The sequence below is a fragment of the Mustelus asterias genome, unplaced genomic scaffold, assembly GCF_964213995.1.
Source record: "Mustelus asterias unplaced genomic scaffold, sMusAst1.hap1.1 HAP1_SCAFFOLD_171, whole genome shotgun sequence".
NCBI lineage: Eukaryota > Metazoa > Chordata > Chondrichthyes > Carcharhiniformes > Triakidae > Mustelus > Mustelus asterias.
This window is the reverse complement of record NW_027590177.1, coordinates 561,082-584,644: the sequence shown is the minus strand read 5'-3', so window position 1 is coordinate 584,644 and position 23,563 is coordinate 561,082. Positions and strand designations below refer to the sequence as shown.

Below are 23,563 nucleotides of genomic sequence, written 5' to 3'. Positions count from 1 at the left end.
CTGGATAAGAGTCAAATAAATCAGCTTTGTGTTAAACACAGTGTGTTGTGTCTTTTTAATATCACTAATAGAAGTTAATTCCTTTTGAAGGGTTCTCCCTCTCCCCGTCTCTGCCATCCTCACCCCCAACAAGTGTGAGGAGCTCCATCGCAGTTTATTTTTTACAGGTCAGTAGCTGTGAGACAGGCTCCGCAGCAGCTGTCCCCCTGAGGGAGTGTATTGGAAATGCCAACAGCACCCTCGCTTTCCTCAGTGCCCATCCCCTTCCCTCCCTCCCCGGCAGCACTGAGCCTTTCCCAGCATGCATTTCACACTGACTGCGCGGTAGCACAATGGTTAGCACTGCTGCTTCACAGCTCCAGGGTCCTGGGTTCGATTCCCGGCTCGGGTCACTGTCTGTGTGGAGTTTGCATATTCTCCTCGTGTCTGCGTGGGTTTCCTCCGGGTGCTCTGGTTTCCTCCCACAGTCCAAAGATGTGCGGGTTAGGTTAATTGGCCAGGTTAAAAAAAAATTGCTCCTTAGAGTCCTGGGATGCATAGGTTAGAGGGATTAGTGGGTAAAATATGTGGAGGTAGGGCCTGGGTGGGATTGTGGTCGGTGCAGACTCGATGGGCTGAATGGCCTCCTTCTGCACTGTAGGGTTTCTATGACTGATCATTAATTGGCCAGCCAGTCTGAAATCACATTCCGGGGCCGATTGCACCCACTTCCAGGCTCTCCCGTGTGAGTGTGCCCGACAGATGGAAAATTCAGACCTTGGTGTCAGATTTAACAACAGGATGAGTTTCTGACCACATATCCACACCATCACTAATACCAAATATTTCAATCACCATAATGTCAGCAATCTCCACCCTACCCCAGCTCATCTGCTGCTGAAACCCTCACCCAAGCCTGTGTTACCTTTAGACTTGATGATTCCAGTACATTTCTGAGCAGCCTCTCACATTCACCCCACTCCCACATGGAAAGGTGAGATCGTCCAAAACTCTGCTGCCTGCCGGCTTTCTCACACCAAATCCCATTCACCCATCTCCCCCCACCCCCTGCCCTGCTTACTGACCTACACCGGCTTTAAGTCAAGTCATGCCTCGATTTTAAAATTCACATCCTTATTTTCAAATTCCTCCATGACCTGATCCCTCTCTATCTCAGTAATCTCCAGTTTCACAATTCCCTGAGATCATAGAATAGAATCCCTGAAATGCGGAAGGAGCCCATTCGGCCCATCAAGTCTGCACTGATAACAATCCCAGGTCGTATCCTTGTAACCTCACATAATATCCCTGACACTCAGGGCAACCACGCACAGATCTGTTTCCCATAACCCCAAGTATTTACCCTGCAAATCTCCCTAACCTACACATCTTGGGACACTAAGGGGCAATTTAGCTTGGCCCCCAGATATCTGCACTCTTCTCATTCAGGCCTCTTGCGCATCCATGGTTTTAATTACACCACCATTGGTGGCAGGGTCTGAGTGTGAAACTCTGAAATTCCCTCCCTAAACTGTTCATCTCTCTCTCGTAATTCAAGATCTGCTTCTCCAATCAGGCTTTTGTCCATCCATCCTAATATTATGCTCTGTCACTCATAGAATCCCTACAATGCAGAAGAGGCCATTTGGCTGATCGAGTCTGTACCGATATTCTGAAAGGGAATCATACCCAGGCCCTCACCCTATTCCTGGAACACATTTACCATTCCTAATCCATCTAACCTGCATAACTTGGGACACTAAGGGGCAATTTAGCATAGCCAATCAACCTAACCTGCACATCTTTGGACTGTGAGAGGAAATCCAAGCACTCAGAGGAAACCCACACAGACATGGGGAGAGTGTTCAAACTCCAGACAGATAGTCACCCAAGGCCTGAATTAAACCTGGGTCCCTAGCGCTATGAGGCAGCAGTGCTAACCATTGTCATTTTTTTCTTTATGAAACTCCTCTGAAATAACTTGGGGTGCTTTCATTCCCAGTCTTCTCATTTCCAGATCTATCAGTAATGGACTTGCTGCCGTCTGGAACAAAACTGTTTTCTCCACTAAGGCTCCGCTGTGATGTAATAGTCTCTATGACATCATCGCAGCAGGACTGGATGACATCATCAGAGTCCATTGTTTCTGAATGATCCACATCAATAACAACAGGAAATACTCATCAAGCTGAGCACATTATCTAGGCTGACACTGCAGTCTGACATTGAGGGACTGCTGCACTCTGACACAGTGTCCTTCACATGGAGTTTGTGGAGGCTCTGACCACAATCTTCCAATCCTTATAGAGTAGTGGTGACAAAGGACTGAGAGAATGTAAATGTTACATCCCTGTTCAAAACACAGCAATTACAGAACAATCAGCTTAACATCAGCGGTGGGGAAAATGAAACCAATAATCTGGGACACAATCAACTGATACTTGGAAAAGTATGGATTACTAACTCCAGCATTTTCTGTTTTTAATACTGAAACTTCCCTGAATCTCTAGGCTGGGAGAGACACTCTGGAAGGTACGAGGAGCTGGGACTTGTCCATGAGAGTAACTGAAGGTATGAGAACTGAAATAATCTAGAGTTAGAAAGGAGAAAAGATCCAAAAACAGAACAGTCGGTAACAGGACATCAATTAATCAATCAATTAATCCTGGAGAAATCAAGTACTTGACACACTGTTTGAAACAAAGTTGATTTATTTAACTGACATCAAGATATTAAACTCCAGCCCAGTTACAAAGATATTAATAATCAGTAGAAATAAACTCCAATTACCAGAATGAACATGGTTCAGTTCTGGGTGTGATTAACAGTGACAGTAAAAGAATCAAACACATGAAGAGGAACAGAGGGTAAATATAAATTATTTCTGCTGGTTTGACAGTCCAGGAATCTGTGGCATTGTCTAAAAGTTTGAAGCAGACCCTTCAGGAGTGAAATGACACAGGAGGCAAAACAGGCCATTGGACACAACAAGTCCAGCTCAGTGTTTCTGCTCCAAAGGAGCTTCCTCACATCATTCCTCATTTCAATCTCTCATTGTACCTCTAGTTTCCCATTCAATACTAACATACATACAGACGTATGAAATAGAAGCAGAAATAGGCCATTCAGCCCTTTATTCTTAGTGCCATAACTGACAGATTAAGAGTGAAAAAATCAACTGTTTAATAGTAAGGGGAAGAGGCAAGTTGGAGATGCTCCACAGTGTTACAGACTGACTTGTTGAATCTGTATATTCCATCCCATCTCATATTCAGCTGATTGGAAAATGGCTAAAATACTTCAACATGCAGGGATTTGGGGACAATAGTGAGTTTGCTGCTCAGATTAGCTGATGTCTCCAGTCTCCATATTAGAACATAGAACATAGAACAGTACAGCACAGAACAGGCCCTTCGGCCCACGATGTTGTGCCGAGCTTTATCTGAAACCAAGATCAAGCTATCCCACTCCCTATCATCCTGGTGTGCTCCATGTGCCTATCCAATAACCGCTTAAATGTTTCTAAAGTGTCTGACTCCACTATCACTGCAGGCAGTCCATTCCACACCCCAACCACTCTCTGCGTAAAGAACCTACCTCTGATATCCGTCCTGTATCTCCCACCACGAACCCTATAGTTATGCCCCCTTGTAATAGCTCCATCCACCCGAGGAAATAGTCTTTGAACGTTCACTCTATCTATCCCCTTCATCATTTTATACACCTCTATTAAGTCTCCCCTCAGCCTCCTCCGCTCCAGAGAGAATAGCCCTAGCTCCCTCAACCTTTCCTCATATGACCTACCCTCCAAACCAGGCAGCATCCTGGTAAATCTCCTCTGCACTCCTTCCAGCGCTTCCACATCCTTCCTATAGTGAGGTGACCAGAACTGCACACAATATTCCAAATGTGGTCTCACCAAGGTCCTGTACAGTTGCAGCATAACCCCACGGCTCTTAAACTCCAGCCCCCTGTTAATAAAAGCTAACACACTACAGGCCTTCTTCACAGCTCTATCCACTTGAGTGGCAACCTTTAGAGATCTGTGGATATGGACCCCAAGATCTCTCTGTTCCTCCACAGTCTTCAGAACCCTACCTTTGACCCTGTAATCCACATTTAAATTTGTCCTACCAAAATGAATCACCTCACATTTATCAGGGTTAAACTCCATTTGCCATTTTTCAGCCCAGCTTTGCATCCTATCTATGTCTCTTTGCAGCCTACAACAGCCCTCCACCTCATCCACTACTCCACCAATCTTGGTGTCATCAGCAAATTTACTGATCCACCCTTCAGCCCCCTCCTCTAAGTCATTAATAAAAATCACAAAGAGCAGAGGACCAAGCACTGATCCCTGCGGCACACCGCTAGCAACCTGCCTCCAATCCGAAAATTTTCCATCGACCACCACCCTCTGTCTTCGGTCAGACAGCCAGTTGCCTATCCAATCGGCCAACTTTCCCTCTATCCCACACCTCCTCACTTTCATCATAAGCCGACCATGGGGGACCTTATCAAACGCCTTACTAAAATCCATGTATATGACATCAACTGCCCTACCTTCATCAACACACTTAGTTACCTCCTCAAAAAATTCTATCAAATTTGTGAGGCACGACTTGCCCTTCACGAATCCGTGCTGACTATCTCGGATTAATCCGCATCTTTCTAAATGGTCGTAAATCCCATCCCTAAGGACCCTTTCCATCAATTTACCAACCACCGAAGTAAGACTAACCAGTCTATAATTACCAGGGTCATTTCTATTCCCTTTCTTAAACAGAGGAACAACATTCGCCATTCTCCAGTCCTCTGGCACCATCCCCGTGGACAGCGAGGACCCAAAGATCAACGCCAAAGGCTCTGCAATCTCATCCCTTGCCTCCCAAAGAATCCTAGGATACATTTCATCAGGCCCAGGGGACTTATCGACCTTCAGTTTATTCAAAACTGCCAAGACATCCTCCCTCCGAACATCTATTTCCTCCAGCCTATTAGCCTGTAACACCTTCTCTTCCTCAAAAACATGGCCCCTCTCCTTGGTGAACACTGAAGAAAAGTATTCATTCATCACCTCGCCTATCTCTACTGACTCCATACACAAGTTCCCACTACTGTCCTTGACCGGCCCTAACCTCACCCTGGTCATTCTTTTATTCCTCACATAAGAGTAAAAAGCCTTGGGGTTTTCCTTGATCCGACCCGCCAAGGACTTCTCATGTCCCCTCCTAGCTCTCCTCAGCCCCTTTTTCAGCTCATTCCTTGCTAACTTGTAACCCTCAATCGAGCCATCTGAACCTTGTTTCCTCATCCCGACATAAGCTTCCCTCTTCCTTTTCACAAGACATTCCACCTCTTTTGTGAACCATGGTTCCCTCACTCGGCCATTTCCTCCCTGCCTGACAGGAACATACCTATCAAGGACATCCAGTATTTGTTCCTTGAAAAAATTCCACTTTTCATTAGTTCCTTTCTCTGACAGTTTCTGTTCCCAACTTATGCCCCCTAATTCTTGCCTAATCGCATCATAATTACCTCTCCCCCAATTGTAAACCTTGCCCTGCCGTACGGCCCTATCCCTCTCCATTGCAATAACAAAAGACACCGAATTGTGGTCACTATCTCCAAAGTGCTCTCCCACAACCAAATCTAACACTTGGCCCGGTTCATTTCCCAGTACCAAATCCAATGTGGCCTCACCTCTAGTTGGCCCATCCACATATTGTGTCAGGAAACCCTCCCGCACACACTGCACAAAAACTGCCCCATCCAAACTATTTGACCTACAAAGGTTCCAATCAATATTTGGAAAGTTAAAGTCCCCCATGACAACTACCCTGTGACCCCCACACATATCCATAATATGCTTAGCAATTTCTTCCTCCACATCTCTATTACTATTTGGGGGCCTATAGTAAACTCCTAGCAACGTGACCGCTCCTTTCCTATTTCTAACTTCAGCCCATATTACCTCAGTGTGCAGATCCCCCACGAAGTGCCTTTCCGCAGCCGTTAAACTATCCTTGATTAACAATGCCACTCCTCCACCTCTTTTACCAGCTTCCCTACACTTAGTGAAACATCTATACCCCGGAACGTCCAACAACCATTCCTGTCCTTGTTCTACCCACGTCTCCGTAATGGCCACAACATCGTAGTCCCAAGTACCAATCCACGCCCCAAGTTCATCTACCTTGTTCCGGATGCTCCTTGCATTGAAGTAGACACACTTCAACCCACCTTCCTGTCTACCAGTACCCACCCTTGACCCTGATACCTTCCCCAATACCTCACCACCCTCACTGACTTCTGGACTACAACTCCCTTTCCCACTCCCCTGACAAATTAGTTTAAACCCCCCTGAAGAGCCGTAACAAATTTCCCTCCGAGGATATTGGTGCCCCTCTGGTTCAGGTGCACCCCGTCCTGTTTGTACAGGTCCCACCTTCCCCAGAACGTGTTCCAATTATCCACGTATCTGAAACCCTCCCTCCTACACCATCCCTGCAACCACATATTTAACTGCACTCTCTCCCTGTTCCTCAACTCGCTATCACGTGGTACCGGCAACGTACCAGAGATGACCACATGTTTCGTCTTGGCTCTCAGCTTCCAGCCCAGCTCCAGAAATTCCTGCTTTAAATCCCCGTCCCTTCTCTTACCTATGTCATTGGTACCAATGTGCACCACGACTTGTGACTGTTTCCCCTCCCCCTTCAGAATCTGGAAAACACGGTCTGAGACATCACGGACCTTGGCATCCGGTAGGCAACATACCATCCGTGAGTCTCTTTTGCTGCCACAGAACCTCCTATCTATCCCTCTAACTAACGAGTCCCCAATAACTATCGCCCTCCCGCTCTCCCCCTTTCCCTCCCGAGCCACAGAGACGGACACAGTGCTGGAGATCCTCTCACTGCGGCTCCCCACTGGTATGTCATCCCCCTCAACCATATCCAAAGCGGAATACTTGTTGCTAAGGGGAACGACCACCGGGGATCCCTGCACGGACTGCTATTATAAAATGGGTCTAGAAGGACTGGAGAAGATGCGGGAAAATAGACTAGAAAGATGCCTGAACAGGCAGTTATACCCAGCAAGAAAGACTGGACAGTCTGTAAATATTTTCTCTGGAAAAGGGAGTGAGGATGATCTGATTAAGATTATGAAAAGGCTCGACACAGTAGACAAGTGGAAGATGTTTCCATTCTCAGACAGATGAGAAATAAAAACAGAAAATGCTGGAAATAATAGCCTATCTCTGGTTGGAGAAAGTGTGCTAATTTTCAGGCCTGGGTGTTGAATGGTCATGGGCCTAAAATGCAAACTCTGTTTCTTGCTCTACAGATGCTACTAGATCTGCTGAGTATTTCCAGAATTTTACATTTTGATTTCCAGCATCTGCAATATTTTACTTGTCTTTGACTGGAGAGCACAAAGAATGCTGAACACATCATCAGAAGGTGTGAGATTACCGTCGGAGCTGTAAATCTTTGGGTAAAATCCCATTATCAAAAGATTATTTCCCAGTTGAATGTGGAAATGGATTCACTCAGTCATCTCATTTACCGATAGAACAGCACAGTTAGACTAGAGGGACAACACTCAGACACTTCACATGTGCAAAGGGATTTCCTTAGTTTTCCTCAGTGGCTAATACTCTGACTTTAAAAGCTCAAAGCATTTGATCCAATGTCAGCATTCTTATTGGCAAGGGGCAGTTTAACTGTTCTGTCCATGGGGAAAACCTGCTGAGATCCTGATGTGTTCACTTCTAACTGTAGATGTTTGTTCTGTTGTCAATCAGACCCAGAACCGAACTTTAGTGGAGAGCCTATGCTCATAGAATCATAGAATCCCTACCGTGCAGAAGGAGGCCATTCAGCCCACACCGACAACAATCCTACCCATGCACTATCCCCATAACCCCAAGTATCCACCCTGCTAATCCCCCTGACACTAAGGGGCATTTTAGCATAGCCAATTAACATAACCTGCACACCTTTGGACTGTGGGAGGAAACCAGAGCACCCGGAAGACACCCGCACAGACACAGGGAGAACATGCAAAGTCCACACAGACAGTAACCCAAGGCCGGAATTGAACCTGGTTCCCTGGTGCTGTGAGACAGCAGCGCTTGCAACTGTGCCACCTCAGTCCTTAGTTACTATATCAGTCCTTAGTTCCATATCAATCGATTTAATACATTTGTTATAGTGGCCCAATGGTACCAATCATATTCAGATCGCAAACCATATTTTCTTTTTAACAAAACCAGTGTGAATGGCGGGGTGATTACCCAACATTCTCTGCGGGTGAGAATGTGCCCTATCCACATTACAGCACCGTTTTGCGCAAACGCGGTACCTGGCTCTGACCGGAGCATGCGCAGCCCGGACTGTGACTGGAGCTGCGAGGAGCCGGAAAGAAACAATGGAGTGAGGTTCAGTAATGGAGCCGCTGGGTGACCGGGGAGGGATAGAAGCAGCGGAGTGGGCTGGGAGGCTTCATAAATACCCCGTAGAGGCTTCAATCCAGAATAAAATGTTCCCGGTCCCGCTTCAATTGGTACTGAATAGAGTCGGAGCTGAGCGGCTCCAGGCCCGGGTTAGCGGCCGCCATCTTTACAGGAACAATGTACAGCAGAGCGCATGCGCTGTGAGCCTGGCCCAGTTACCAACTCTCCCGGATTGGACTGGACTCGCCAGGAATTTTTTCATTCATTCAGGGAATGTGGGAGTCGCTGGCTGGACCAGTATTTATTGCCCATCCCTAATTGTCCTTCAACTGAGTGGCTTGCTAGACCATCTCACAGGGCATTTTAAGAGTCAACCACATCTATGTAGTTTGGAGTCATATTTAGGCCAGACCAGATAAGGATGGGAGATTTGTTTCCCAACACATCCAGGGAATGTGGCTGCCACTGGCTGGACCAGCATCTATTGCCCATCTTTATTTGCCCTTGAACTGAGTGCACTTCACGGGGCATTTTAAGAGTCAACCAACCACACTGCTGTGGATCTGGAATCACAGATAGACCTGACCAGGTCAGGCAGCAGATTTCCTTGGCTCAAGGACATTAGTGAATCAGTTGGCTTTTTACAACAATCGACAATGGTTTCATGGTCATTATTCGACTTTCAATTCCAGTTTTTTCTTGAATTCAAATTTCACCATCTGCTGTAGTGGGATTCAAACCTCAGTCTCTAAAACATTCAGGACATTAAAAAAGATATCTTTTGTTGTCATTTTCCTTTGAACATTTCTCTTCACCGGATATAAAAATATTGAAAATGGATAAAAAAATGTTTGCCTAACTGTCAATCATTATGCTGTAAGGTAAGGAGTCTTTTTAGCTTTCCAATTGGCCCAGGAAGGCAGTGGGGATGGATGTGTTGACTGATTAGTGGTTGGAGGATGGGCACAATAGAAAAGACGTGATAAAACCTCCAGGAAACATTTAATCACAATTGGCAACTTGGAGGAGAGAATGTTGTGAATTTCTATCCTGGACTGACTGTGATGGTTTCTGTAAATTTACAGAGTGCTGGAAGTGGAGAATTCTGATGGAGTCACGCAATACATCAGAACCTGAATATTAGCAGCCTCGGAATGTGGAAGGTAACAGTTTTGTCGATTGTGTCTGTGAGAGAAGATTTTGGGTTTCAGTGTGACTGGAAAGGCCCCGGGATTCACAAACCCTGGGACCACATCTGGAGAACTGTGCTCAGTTCCGGGCAACAGGACATAATGGCCCTGGAGAGAGCGTAGAACAGATGTAGCCGAGTGATATCTGAACTCCCAGGGTTAAATTAGGTGAGATTACAAGAAAATGCCATTCTGGTGCAGAGGCCATTCAGCCCATTGGATCCATGCAAGCTGTTGACAGCAAGCCAGTTAGTCCCATTCCTCTGCTCTATCCTCATATCTTTGCAGCTTTATTTCCGTCTAGTGTCTATCCAATTTCATTTTGAAATTATTCATCGTGTCCATTTCCACCCAACTCATAAGCAGCAAGTTTCAGGTCATTGCCACTTGCTGTGTAAAAGCATGCTTCCTCACATCCCCTGTACTTTTTACATACAAATTAGGAGCAGGAATAGGCCACTTGGTCCCTCGAATCTGCTCCACCCTGTGGCTGATCTAATTTTCACCTCAACTTCACATTCCTGCCTACTCCTGATAACCTTCCACTCCATTGCTTATCAAGGATCTATCCAGTTCTGCCTTAAACTTATTCAAGGACTCTGCCTCAACCACTTTTTCCAAGAGCCGGACCCACAAATTACTAGATTCATTCAGCTCAATTTCACAATCTGCCTTTGTGTTTTAATGGTTTTCTCTCACTCCCTTTTTTGTGTTTTAAATCAATTTCACAGGGGAATTGCAGTCCAGAAGCTCAAACAAAAGGTAACATCAGTATTGGACAGAGTTGCTCAATTTATTCTGAACTGAATATCATCAGATTTTAAACATGGAAGGAAAAAGCACCGTTCACAGTGGAGAGAAGCCGTACACATGTTGTGTGTGTGCACAAGGCTTCAGCCAATCACCTGGCCTGTCAAACCACAAGTGCAGTCAAACTAAGGAGAAACCATGGAAATGTGAGGACTGTGGGAAAGGATTCATTTCTCCGTCCAAACTGGAAACACATCGCCGCAGCCACACTGGGGAGAGGCCTTTCACCTGTTCTGTGTGTGGGAAGGGATTCATTCAGTCGTCCGACCTTTCCAAACACCAGCGAGTTCACTCCAGCGAGAGACCATTCACCTGCTCCGAGTGTGGGAAAGGATTCAGTATTTCAGCCGAACTGTTGAGTCACCAGCGAGTTCACAGTGACGAAAGACCTTTTAAATGTCCAGCCTGTGGGAGGTGTTTTAAAAGTTCTGGCGTACTGATGTCCCATCAACGTCTTCACACTGATGAGAAACCGTTCAGGTGCTCTCACTGTGGGACTGGGTTCAGACGATCACCTCAACTCATTGTACATCAGCGAGTTCACACAGGGGAGAGACCATTCAGGTGCTCTCACTGTGGGACTGGGTTCAGACGATCATCTGTGCTCACTGTACATCAGCGAATTCACACTGGGGAGAGGCCGTTCACCTGCTCCAACTGTGGGAAGGGATTCACCCAGTCATCAGACCTGCTGAAACACCAGCGAATCCACTCTGGGGAAAGGCTGTTTACCTGCTGTGTGTGTGGGAAAGGATTCACTCAGTCATCTAGCCTGCTGAAACATCAGAGAGTTCACTCTGCGGTGAGGCCATTCACCTGCTGTGAGTGTGGGAAGGGATTTACTACATCAACCATTCTGCTGACACACCAGCGAGTTCACAATGACGACAGACCTTTTAAATGCCCAGACTGTGGGAAGTGCTATAAAAGTTCTGGGGAACTGATGTTCCATCAACGTGTTCACACTGACGAGAGACCGTTCAGGTGCTCTCACTGTGGGACTGGGTTCAGGCAATCTTCTCAACTCACTGTACACCAGAGAATTCACACCGGGGAGAGACCGTTCACCTGCTCTGAATGTGGGAAGAGATTCATGACTTCATCGCACCTGCTCAGACACCAGAGACTTCACAAGTAACTATAGTGATTGAACTTTGCTGTCAGTGACATTCAGGACTGAACCATGTTCATTAGGGTCTGTTTACATTGGTAATAAACCCCAGCCACTTACAGGGGCTAATATTCTCACTAAAAGTCAAATAAATCAGTTTTGTGTTGAATATACGCATTGTGTTGAATCTTTTTGATATCTCTCACGCAATTCAGATCCTTTTGAAGAGCTCTCCCACTCCCCTGTCTCCTCAATCCTCATCTCCAACAAGTTAGACTGTTAGAACTTATGTAAGAATCCCTACAGTGCAGAAGGAGGCCATTTGGCCCTTGGAGTCTGCACCAACTCTCCAAAAGAGCTTCTTACCCAAGTCCACACCCACCCCTGCCCAATACCCATAACCCCGCAAGTCTACCATGGCTAATCCCTCTAAGATACACATTTTGGACACTAAGAGCAATTTAACATGGCCAATCCACTTAACCCACACATCTTTGGACTGTGGGAGGAAACTAGAGCACCCGGGGAGACCCACGCAGACAGGTGGAGTATGAGGATTTCATGGAGCTTCTTTGTCACTAAGATTGGGACAATCTGATCAGCTGCCTCTGCTGACTCTCTCTCTTCCACAAGGCCAAACTCTCTCTAAATTTCAACCTTTCCGGAGCCCTGAATCAACATCTTTCTCTCGTTTCCCTCCCGTCTCCCCTAATGGCTTCTTAAGACTCATTTTGCCCATGAGCCCCACCTCCTGCTCCATTGACTCTATTCCCACTAAATCTCCCACTAAACTACTGATCTCCTACTTCCCTGTGTCCGCGGACATTGTCAATGATTCTCTCAGGTACTGTCCCTCTTTCGAATTTGCCATCAGTACACCCGTGTCAAAAAACAAAGCCTTGACCCCACCATCCTTACAATCTACTCCCCATCTCCAGTCTCCCCTCTCCAAACTGCAGTGTTTAAACTAACACAAGACATACTAACACAAGGGCAGCACGGTAGCACAGTGGTTAGCACTGCTGCCTGTCAGCGCCAGGGACCCGGATTCAATTCCCGGCTTGGGTCACTGTCTGTGTGGAGTTTGCACATTCTCCTCGTGTCTGCGTGGGTTTCCTCCGGGTGCTCCGGTCTCCTCCCACAGTCCAAAGATGTGCTGGTTAGGTTGATTGGCCATGCTAAATCGATCCTAATTTCAGGGGGATTGGCAGTGTAAATAGATGTGAGGTTACGGGGATAGGGTGGGATTGTTGTCAGTGCAGGCTCGATGGGCTGAATGGCCTCCTCCTGTACTGTCGGGATTCTAAGAAGAAAACAACAGACACCAGTTAGCGAAGGTTCCTTCAAACCAACACAGACAGAGCGAGATAGGGACAGACAACCCCCCACAACGACACACCCAACCTGACCCTCTCACACAGCCACACACACAAACATAGTGCACCCATTTACTGAGGGTTGAAGCCATAATTTGATTTCCACATCAGGGACTGATGAAAAACAACATTGAATTGAAGGAAATTGTAGGACATGTAAACACTGAGACATCCTGAAACCAACAGAATATCCGAACACAGGAAGACCTGCTCTCAGAAACCACAGAATCACATGGGAACAACACAATGTGGTTTTCACAATCCCATTATAAACAATGTAAAATCTTATTTAAGAACACAGTTAACATATAACAAGAAAATTTGCATAATTTTTATCAATTACAAAAAAAGAACAACCATGATATTGTATAAACCTGAACAGCCAAGTGTACTGTTCCAAATCAAACAACCCCACAAACAAATATCTGTTACTTAACGTTTGGGAAACAAGAATATGGTCCTAAAACAGACAATATAAACCTTAGTGGAACCACACACAGACACAGCAAGATCCCAATCTTTATCTGCATGATCAGCTCCAAACAGCAAGATCCCAACCTACACCCCGAATCCGAACCAACACTTCACTCGAACCAACACCTCACTCGAACCAACACCTCACTCGAACCAACACCTCACTCGAACCAACACCTCACTCGAACCAACACCTCACTCGAACCAACACCTCACTCGAACCAACACCTCACTCGAACCAACACCTCACTCGAACCAACACCTCACTCGAACCAACACCTCACCCTCCCTAATATCTCACCTTAACTAATACCTCACCCTAACCCTGGATGTGGTTCCAAACAGTACATTGGATTTATTATGAGTTAAAAAGGAAATTAATATTTTGACAAACTTCCCACGCCTTTGGTGAATGACAATTTCTCCACCATCCCTCTCCTTCCCTTTCTGAGCCTCTGTGAAGTCTCGGTAACTTTAATCTGTTAATGGGTCAATGCCAGTTGTTGTTGTCACTGCCTGACATGGGAAAACTCAGGAATATCACATAAACACTCGGAAACTTCAAATCAAAGACATTTTCAGACTGGAAACTTCACTTTCAGTCAGGAACAGATTGCAGTTTTACACCAATCTCTGATTTCAGGGCTTGTTTTGTAAAAAATCACCATCTAATAAAGTCTTCATAAAATGTCAAGACATTTATTGAATATTAATAGAAACAGCTCACTCTCTTATGAAGAAAGCTTCCATAGCAGCTTGCTGGGTGACAAACACAGGATAGACTTGTTATCTCTATCCAGGACATGTCTCTGTCATAAACCCTGACACAAGACATTTCTAAACCGGATAAGGTTGGATCTTATGACCTGGAATTTAACCAAATGTCTGAGTGAAGGTTAAACAGGCTCGAGAGGGAAAATCACTTTGGACAGGAAAGAGTTTTTCAAAGTGATCCGTGCTGGATTCAGACAGACACCAAACACTTTGACTGGATCCAGAGGAGTGAGATCCGAAGAGACCGTCACCTCCAGCGGCAGAGATCAGCTTCATCCGTCCGAGTGTCTGATCCGGGACCAGGAAACCATTCCGGGGAGACTGTCACCTCCAAACACAGAGCTCAGCATCCCGCTGATCCGGGATCAGTAAACTGTTCTCACTTGTTATGGCTCATTTGTCTTTTCTGCCTATTTAACTAATATACCATTTTTAAAAAAAATTGATTTATTACTGTCACATGTATTAGTACTGATGTGGAGATGTCGGCGTTGGTCTGGGGTAAACACAGTAAGAAGTTTAACAACACCAGGTTAAAGTCCAACAGGTTTATTAGTATACAGTGAAAAGTACTTTTTCTTGCGCTATACAGACAAAGCATGACGTTAATAGAGAAGGGAAAGAGAGGGTATCGAATGTAGTCTTACAGTCATAGCTGGGGTGCAGAGACTTAACATAAGTTAGGTCCATTCAAAAGTCTGACAGCAGCAGGGAAGAAGCTGCTCTTGAATCGGTTGGAAGATGACCTCAGATTTTTTTATTTTTTTCCCTGACTGAAGAAGGAGGAAAAGAGTATATCTGGGGTGTGTGGGGTCCTTGATTATGCCGGCTGCTTTGCTGAGGCAGAGGGAAGTGTAGACAGAGTCGATGGATAGGAGGCTGGTTTGCGTGATGGACTGGGTTTCAGACACAACACTTTGTAGTTTATTGTGGTCTTGGTCAGAGCAGGAGCCATATCAAGCTGTCATACATTCACAGAGGATGCTTTCTATGGTGCATCTGTAAACGTTGGTGAGAGTCGGAGCAGACATGCCGAATTTCCTTAGCCTCCTGAGAAAGTAGAGGCGTTGGTGGGCTTTCTTAACTGTAGCGTCAGTTTGGAGGGACCAGGACGGGTTGTTGGTGATCTGGGCACAAAAACTTGAAACTTTCATAACTGTTGCTTCTGAACAAAATGTTTCAAAATCACCAATGACACCGACCCCCTTTTTGGGTAATCTCTGACTCCCGGACTAAAATCCTAGTTTCCAGCATTCACCGTTGTTTTTCCTGACTCTAAACCCAGTTGTAAAGGAGCTTCTGTTCCATGTCTAGGAGCTCTGAACTGTGGAAGAGAGTGGCTGGAACACATTTCTTACACACTTTAGGATTAACCCATACATTTAGTCCTCATTATGATTAACAGCAGCAAAAGCAGCTGAATCCAACCCCTGCAGACACTCGTGAAGTTGCTGGTGTCTCAGCATTTGCTGTAAGTCAGTGGATCCAGTCCCGCACTCGGAACAGGTGAACAGTTTCTCCCCAGTATGAACTTGCTGGTGTATCACTAGACCATTGCAGCCTTTAAAATTCTGCTCGTAATCAAAGCATAAAACGTTTAATATCAGAGTGAATTTGCTGATGTGACTGCAGGTGGGATGACTGAGTGAATCCCTTCCCACACACACAGCAGGTGAACGGTCTCTCCCCAGTGTGAACTCGTTGGTGCATCATGAGACCATTGCTGCTTTTAAAGTTCTGCTCACAGTCAAAACATTTAAAAGGTTTTATATCGGAATGAATTTGCTGGTGTTTCAGCAGGTGGTATGATTGAATGAAGCTCTTCCCACACACAGAGCAGGTGTACGGTCTCTCTCCAGTGTGAATTCGCTGGTGTACAGTGAGTTCAGATGATCGCCTGAAGCCAGTCCCACAGTGAGAGCATCTGAATGGTCTCTCGTCAGTATGAACACGTTGATGACACGTCACTTCACCGGAGGTTTTAAAGCACTTCCCGCAGTCTGGACATTTAAAGGGTCTCTTGTCAGTGTGAACTCGCTGGTGTTTCTGCAGGTTGGATGTAGCAGTGAATCGCTTCCCACACAAGGAGCAGGTGAACGGCTTCTCCTCACTGTGAATGTGTTGGTGCCTCAGCAGATACTTTTTGCTTTTAAATGTCTTCTCACAGTCAGAACATTTGAAAGGAGTCTGATCAGTGTGAACATACTGGTGTGTCAGCAGGCTGGATGACTGAGTGAATCCCTTCCCACAGGTGGAGCAGGTGAACGGCCTCTCCCCAGTGTGAGCGCGTCGATGCATTTCCAGTTCAGAAGGGTAACTGTATCCTTTCCCACAATCCCCACATTTCCACAGTTTCTCCATGGTGCCGGTGTCCTTGGTGTCTCTCCAGGTTGGACACTTAGTTGAAGACTTGTCCACACACAGAACCTGTGTACGGTTTCTCCCCGCTGTGAATGGTGTGATTTTTTTCAGACTGTGTAACTGGTTAAAGCTCGTTCCACAGTCACTTCAGTGGAACACTGTCACTCGAGTTGTGTGTGTGTGTCTGTGCTTTTCCACTCATACTGACGTTTAAAATCTTTTCCCACAGACACAACAGACAAATATTTCTCCTTTCACATTCAAAAGCTGATGATATTCAGGTTCTAAAGAATGGAGGTGGTGAGCTACTTTCTTGAACCGCTGCAGTCCCTGGGGTGTAGGTGCATCCACAATGCTATTTGGGATGAAATTCTCGGATTTTGAGCCAGCGACCATGAAGGATGGTCAAAAATATTTCCAAGTCAGGATGGTGAAGAATTGGAGATGAACCTCCAGGAGACGGTGTTCTTGAATCAAGGGAAAACATCACAGATGGTGCTTTCAAACAGGGACTTTACAGCTCTGAAAATCTGTGACATAGCCAAGATATTTAAGAGCCGGCCAGTTTGTTAATGTCAGCAGTAGCAAGCCAAATATTATCAGGTTATCCGTATTAAATGTGATTAACAACAGCAAAAATAACTGAATCCAACCATGCGGTTACTTATGAATTTGCTGGTGTCAGCAGGTTAGATGGCTGAGTGAATCCTTTCCCACACACGGAGCAGGTGAATGGCCTCTCCCCTGTGTGAGTTTGCTGGGACATCAGCAGGTTGGATGGGTGAGTGTATTCCTTCCCACACACACAACAGGTGAACGGTGTCTTCCCTGAATGAATCTGGTGGGCAATGAGATTGGATGAAGACCTCTTTCTACAATTGGTGCAGCTGAACGGCCTCTCCTCGCTGTGGGTTTGCTGCTGTTCCAGCAGATGGGAGGATCGAGTGAATCCCTTCCCACACTCGGAGCAGCTGAATGGTCTCTCCCCGGTGTGAACTCGCTGGTGTGCTTTGAGGTTGGATTAAGACCTGAATCTCTTTCCACAGGAAGTGCAGCTGAACAGCCTCTCCTCAGTGTGAGGTTGTTGGTGTGACTGGAAACAGGACAACTGAGTAAATCCCTTCCCACGCACAAAGCAGATGAATGGCTTCTCCTCAGTGTGAATGTGTCGATGGTTTTCCAACAGGGATGGATACTTGAATCCTTTACCACATTCCTCACATTTCCATAGTTTCCCCACGTTGTCAGTGTCCTTGTGCCTCTCCAGGTTGGATGATCAGTTGAAGTTTCATCCACATACAGAACATGTACAGTTTCTCCTCGCTGTGAATGGTGTGATGTTTTTCCGGGCTGTGTAACTGGTTAAAGCACTTTCCAGTCAGTTCACTGGAACACTCTCACTGTGTGTGTGTGTGTGTGTGTGTGTGTGTGTCTCAGTGTTTTTCCAGTCACACTGATGTTTAAAATCTTTTCCCACAGAGATAACAGAGAAACATTTCTCCTTCCACATTCAGAGGCCAATGATATTCAGACCCTGATGAATTGAATGACTCTGTGAGATATTGAGATGATGTTTAGTTGGTTGCAGTCTGTAAATCCTCCATTTCCAATAGCCTGTAAAACAGTTTAGAAAAGTCATCACTGCCAGTCCAGGATAGAAATTGTGAAGACAATTCTTGTTTCTCTGGAATATTTTTTCCTCTCTTGTTCCCCCAGATCTGTAAATCCCCGTCCCACACACTCACCCTCCTTCCTGGGCTGAAATCCAAACCCATCTCACCATAGAAAATTACAGCTCAGAAACAGGCCTTTTGGCACTTCTTGTCTGTGCCGAACCATTTTATGCCTAGTCCCACTGACCTGCACTTGGACCATATCCCTCCACACCCCTCTCATCCATGAACCCGTCCAAGTTTTTCTTAAATGTTAAAAGTGACCCCGCATTTACTTTATCCAGCAGCTCATTCCACACTCCCACCACTCTCTGCGTGAAGAAGCCCCCCCCCTAATATTCCCTTTGAACTTTTCTCCTTTCACCCTTAACCCATGCCCTCTGTTTTTTTTCTCCCCTAGCCTCAGCGGAAAAAGTCTGCTTGCATTCAGCATCATTTCTTTCCTCCACTCCCAGTTTTCTCCCTCCCTCTCCTCTGTCTGGGTTCAGTTCTCCAGCTCCTGTCTGCAGACTGACAATAAAACCAATGGGTCTTATTGGGGGTGTTGGGGCCTCCAGCGGGTGGTTGTGAATCCTCCCCGCCCACCTCCCAGGGTTTCCTTCCTTCCCAGAGATCAGAGTCCTCATTGATTTGAGGCCAAAGTGTAACCTCTTATTTATTGTCCCCCTCCCCCATCCTCTGATGTGAACCATCCTCCAGTGGCTGAGCCAGGATGGGGCCGTTAACCTGGGCCTGTTCCCGGGAGGGAGGGAGGGAGAAGCCCCGCAGCTGCAAACCAGGGAGCTGACAATGATTCTGAAGGGTTTGCGGATCCACAAAGTGTTTCCAAATCCTCCCAGCCACCGCCTAACGCTGACTCCGCTTCTCCGGGACAAACAAGCGCCAAGGACAGCAATGACACTGCGCATGCTCCACATCACAATGCCCGGGGACTGATTGACGGCAGCTCCAGACCAATAGGAAGAGGGGGAGGGGCTGGGGTACCGAGCGGGAGCGGCTGTTCTTCCAACCAATCGGAGTGAATGAGGGGCGGGGCTGGAGGACCGAGCGGGAGGGGCTGGTCCTCCAACCAATCGGAGTGAATGAGGGGCGGGGCTGGAGGACCGAGCGGGAGCGGCCAGTCCTCCAACCAATCAGAGTGAATGAGGGGCGGGGTTGGAGGACCGAGCGGGAGCGGCCAGTCCTCCAACCAATCAGAGTGAATGAGGGGCGGGGTTGGAGGACCAACACTCAGATAAAACCTGGTGGGGGCGGAGTCAACATCGCAGCAGCGGAGCTGGCGGTTGTGGAGGATCCGCAAACCCTTCAGAATCATTGTCAGCTCCCTGGTTTGCAGCTGCGGGGCTTCTCCCTCCCTCCCTCCCTCCCGGGAACAGGCCCCAGGTTAACGGCCCCACCCTGGTTTGGGAGCTGGAGCATGCGCAGTGCCTGCGGCAGACGGTAAGGAGCTCGAGCGAGCGGGTTTTAAATGGGGATTTTATAGAGTCAGAGGTTTACAGCCTGGAAACAGGCCCTTCGGCCCAACTTGTCCATGCTGCACTTTTTAAAACCCCGAAGCTGATCCCAATTGCCCGCATTTGGCCCATATCCCTCTGTACCCATTGTACCCATGTAACTGTCTAAATGCTTTTTAAAAGATAAAATTGAACCCGCCTCTACTACTACCTCTGGCAGCTTGTTCCAGACACTCACCACCCTCTGTGTGGAAAAATTGCCCCTCTGGACCCTTTTGAATCTCTCCCCTCTCACCTTAAACTTATGCCCTCTAGTTTTAGACTCCCCTACCTTTGGGAAAAGATATTGACTATCTTGCTGCTCTGTGCCCCTCATTATTTTATAGACCTTATAAGATCACCCCTCGGCCTCCTACGCTCCAGAGAAAAAAGTCCCAGCCTCCTTATAACTCAATCCATCAAGAGGGAAATCAGGAGGGCTAAAAGAAGACATGAGGTTGCTTTGGCAGACAGAGTGAAGGAAAATCCAAAGAGCTTCTATAGGTATGTTAGGAGCAAAAGGATAGTGAGGGATAAAATTGGTCCTCTTGAAGACCAGAGTGGTACACTGTGTATGGAACCAAAAGAGATGGGGGAGATACTAAATGTTTTTTTTGCATCTGTATTTACTGAGGAAACGGGCATGGAGTCTACGGAAATGGGGCAAACTGGTAGGGAGGCCATGGAACCTTTACAGATTAAAGGGGAGGAGGTGCTTGCTGTCTTGAGGCAAATCAGAGTGGATAAATCCCCAGGACCGGACAGGGTATTCCCACGGACCTTGAGGGAAGCTAGTGTTGAACTTGCAGGAGCCCTGGCAGACATATTTAAAATGTCAGTATTCACGGGGGAGGTGCCGGATGATTGGAGGGTGGCTCATGTTGTTCTGATGTTTAAAAAAGGTTCCAAAAGAAATCCGGGAAATTATCGGCCAGTAAGTTTGACGTCAGTGGTGGGCAAGTTATTGGAAGGTGTGATAAGGGATAGGATCTACAAATATTTGGATAGACAAAGACTTATTAGGGAGAGTCAACATGGCTTTGTGCGTGGTAGGTCATGTTTGACCAATCTATTAGAGTTTTTCGAGGAGGTTACCAGGAAAGTGGATGAAGGAAGGCGGTGGATGTTGTCTACCTGGATTTGCAAGGCCTTTGACAAGGTCCCTCATGGGAGGTTAGTTAGGAAGGTTCAGTCGCTGGGTATACATGGGGAGGTAGTAAATTGGATAAGACACTGGCTCAATGGAAGAAGCCAGAGAGTGGTTGTGGAGGATTGCTTCTCTGAGTGGAGGCCTGTGACTCGTGGTGTGCCGCAGGGATCGGTGTTGGGTCCATTGTTGTTTGTCATCTATATCAATGATCTGGATGATAATGTGGTCAATTGGATCAGCAAGTTTGCTGATGATACAAAGACTGGAGGTGTAGTGGACAGTGAGGAAGGTTTTCAAAGCTTGCAGAGGGATTTGGACCAACTAGAAAAATGGGCTGAAAAATGGCAAATGGAATTTAACGCAGACAAGAGTGAGATATTGCACTTTGGAAGGACAAGCCAAAGAAGAACGTACAGGGTAAATGGTAGGACTCTGAAGAGTGCAGTTGAACAGAGGGATCTGGGAATACAGGTACAGAGTTCCCTAAAAGTGACATCACAGGTGGATAGGGTCGTAAAGAGTGCCTTTGGTACATTGGCCTTTATAAATCGGAGTATCGAGTATAAAAGTTGGAGTGTTATGGTAAGGTTGTATAAGGCATTGGTGAGGCCGAATTTGGAGTATTGTGTACAGTTTTGGTCACCTAGTTACAGGAAGGATGTAAATAAGGATGTTGCCGGGACTTGAGAAGCTGAGTTACAGAGAGAGATTGAATAGGTTGGGACTTTATTCCCTGGAGTGTAGAAGATTGAGGGGAGATTTGATAGAGGTGTATAAGATTTTGATGGGTATAGATAGAGTGAATGCAAGCAGGCTTTTTCCGCTGAGGCTAGGGGAGAAAAAAACCAGAGGGCATGGGTGAAGGGTGAAAGGAGAAAAGTTTAAAGGGAATATTAGGGGGGGCTTCTTCACGCAGAGAGTGGTGGGAGTGTGGAATGAGCTGCCGGATAAAGTGGTAAATGCGGGGTCACTTTTAACATTTAAGAAAAACTTGGACGGGTTCATGGATGAGAGGGGTGTGGAGGGATATGGTCCAAATGCAGGTCAGTGGGACTAGGCATAAAATGGTTCGGCACAGACAAGAAGGGCCAAAAGGCCTGTTTCTGAGCTGTAACTTTCTATGGTTCTTAGTCCTGGTAGCATCCGAGTAAATCTCTTCTGCACTCTTTCTAGTTTAATATCCTTTCTATAATAGTGACCAGAACTGCACACAGTATTCCAAGTGTGGCCTTATTGTTCTGACTTTGCCAACAGGGCTATTGAATTTATTGGATAGATCTTCCAGGCATACTGAGCTGAATGGTTTCCATCTGTGCTGTATCATTCTGTAAAACAATGAATATTCAGAATCATAGAATCCCTACAGTGCAGAAGGAGGCCATTCGGCCCATCGAGTCTACACCGACCACAATCCCACCCAAGCCCTGCCCCCACATATTTACCCGCTAATCCCTCTAACCTACGCATCCCAGGACTCTAAGGGGCAATTTTTAACCAGGCCAATCAACCTAACCTGCACATCTTTGGACTGTGGAAGGAAACCGGAGCACCCGGAGGAAACCCACGCAGACACGAGGAGAATGTGCAAACTCCACACAGACAGTGACCCGAGCCGGGAATCGAACCCGGGATCCTGGAGCTGTGAAGCAGCAATGCTAACCACTGTGCTACCGTGCCGCACAGGCATCAGGAAGAGACAGAACGAGAGGAACCAGTGACTGTGATTGAATCCAGCCAGAGTTGAGGAAGGGGGGAGAGAGAGGAGACAATGTAAAAGCTTCTAAATCTCTGTAGTCCCACAGGAGAACTTTGAGAAATTTAACATAGCAGATCAGCTTGCAATAATTAGTTTTTTAAAAATTAATTTATCTCCATAGCTAATGTTTTATATTCATTGTTTGAGGTTAAAATAGTGCTGCAGAGAAGGAGGTGCTGGAAGTCTTCAAGTGCATCAAGGTAGATAAATCCCCAGGACCTGATGAAGTGTATCCCAGGAGTGGGAGGCTAGGGAGAAAATTGCAGGTCCTCCAGTGCCAGCAGGTTAGGTTGGTCTGGAAGGACTGGTCAGTGTCTCAGGCTGTGGCCCAGAGAGAGTGGGGCCCCCTGCACCAAGATGCCCTGCACAGCCCTGGGGGAAATGTGCCTTTCGAGTAAGGATCTGCTTGACCCCCTCCTGCCTGCTAGGGCCTGGAGTTAGTGCTGCCCGTGGGGTGGCAGGTGCAGCTCAGTGCCCTGAGAGTGGGGGAGCCGGGGCCTGCCTCCCCTTCCCTACCCTCTCCTCCCCTCCCTCTATCCAGCCTCTCCTTATAATTCACACCAAGTCCTGGTGGCGTCCTAGTAAAACTTCTCTGCACACTTTCTAGTTTAATATTATCCTTCCTATAATAGGGTGACCAGAACTGTACACAGTATTCCAAATGTGGTCTTACCAATGTCTTGTACAACTTCAACAAATTGTGCCAACTTCTGCATTCAATGTTCTGACCAATGAAACCAAGCATGCCAAATGCTGCCTTCACCACTCTGTCTGTCTGTGACTCTACTTTCAAGGAGCTATGAACCTGTACCCCTCGATCTTTGTTCTATAACTCTCCCGAACTGAGCAAGTCCTGCCCTGGTTCGATCTACCAAGGTGCATCACCTTGCATTTATCCAAATTAAACTCCACCTGCCATTTGTCAGCCCACTGGTCCAATTGATCAAGATCCTGT

The 23,563-nt window shown here is 46.6% G+C and overlaps 2 protein-coding genes across 2 annotated transcripts in view; one reads left to right on the top strand and one right to left on the bottom strand.

Moving 5' to 3' along the window:
* The window catches only part of LOC144485202 (uncharacterized), a 199,433-nt gene that overhangs the window by 53,824 nt on the left and 122,046 nt on the right, over positions 1-23,563 (bottom strand). The window lies entirely within an intron of this gene.
* LOC144485226 (uncharacterized) overlaps positions 8,395-23,563 on the top strand; it is a 123,298-nt gene continuing 108,129 nt past the window's right edge. Inside the window, exons 1-5 of the mRNA XM_078203433.1 lie at positions 8,395-8,420; positions 9,526-9,603; positions 10,362-11,574; positions 14,400-14,543; positions 16,926-17,100. Coding sequence (XP_078059559.1) covers positions 10,457-11,574; positions 14,400-14,543; positions 16,926-17,100 — 1,437 coding nt within the window. The 5' untranslated portion in view covers positions 8,395-8,420; positions 9,526-9,603; positions 10,362-10,456. The remainder of the gene's footprint in view (positions 8,421-9,525; positions 9,604-10,361; positions 11,575-14,399; positions 14,544-16,925; positions 17,101-23,563) is intronic.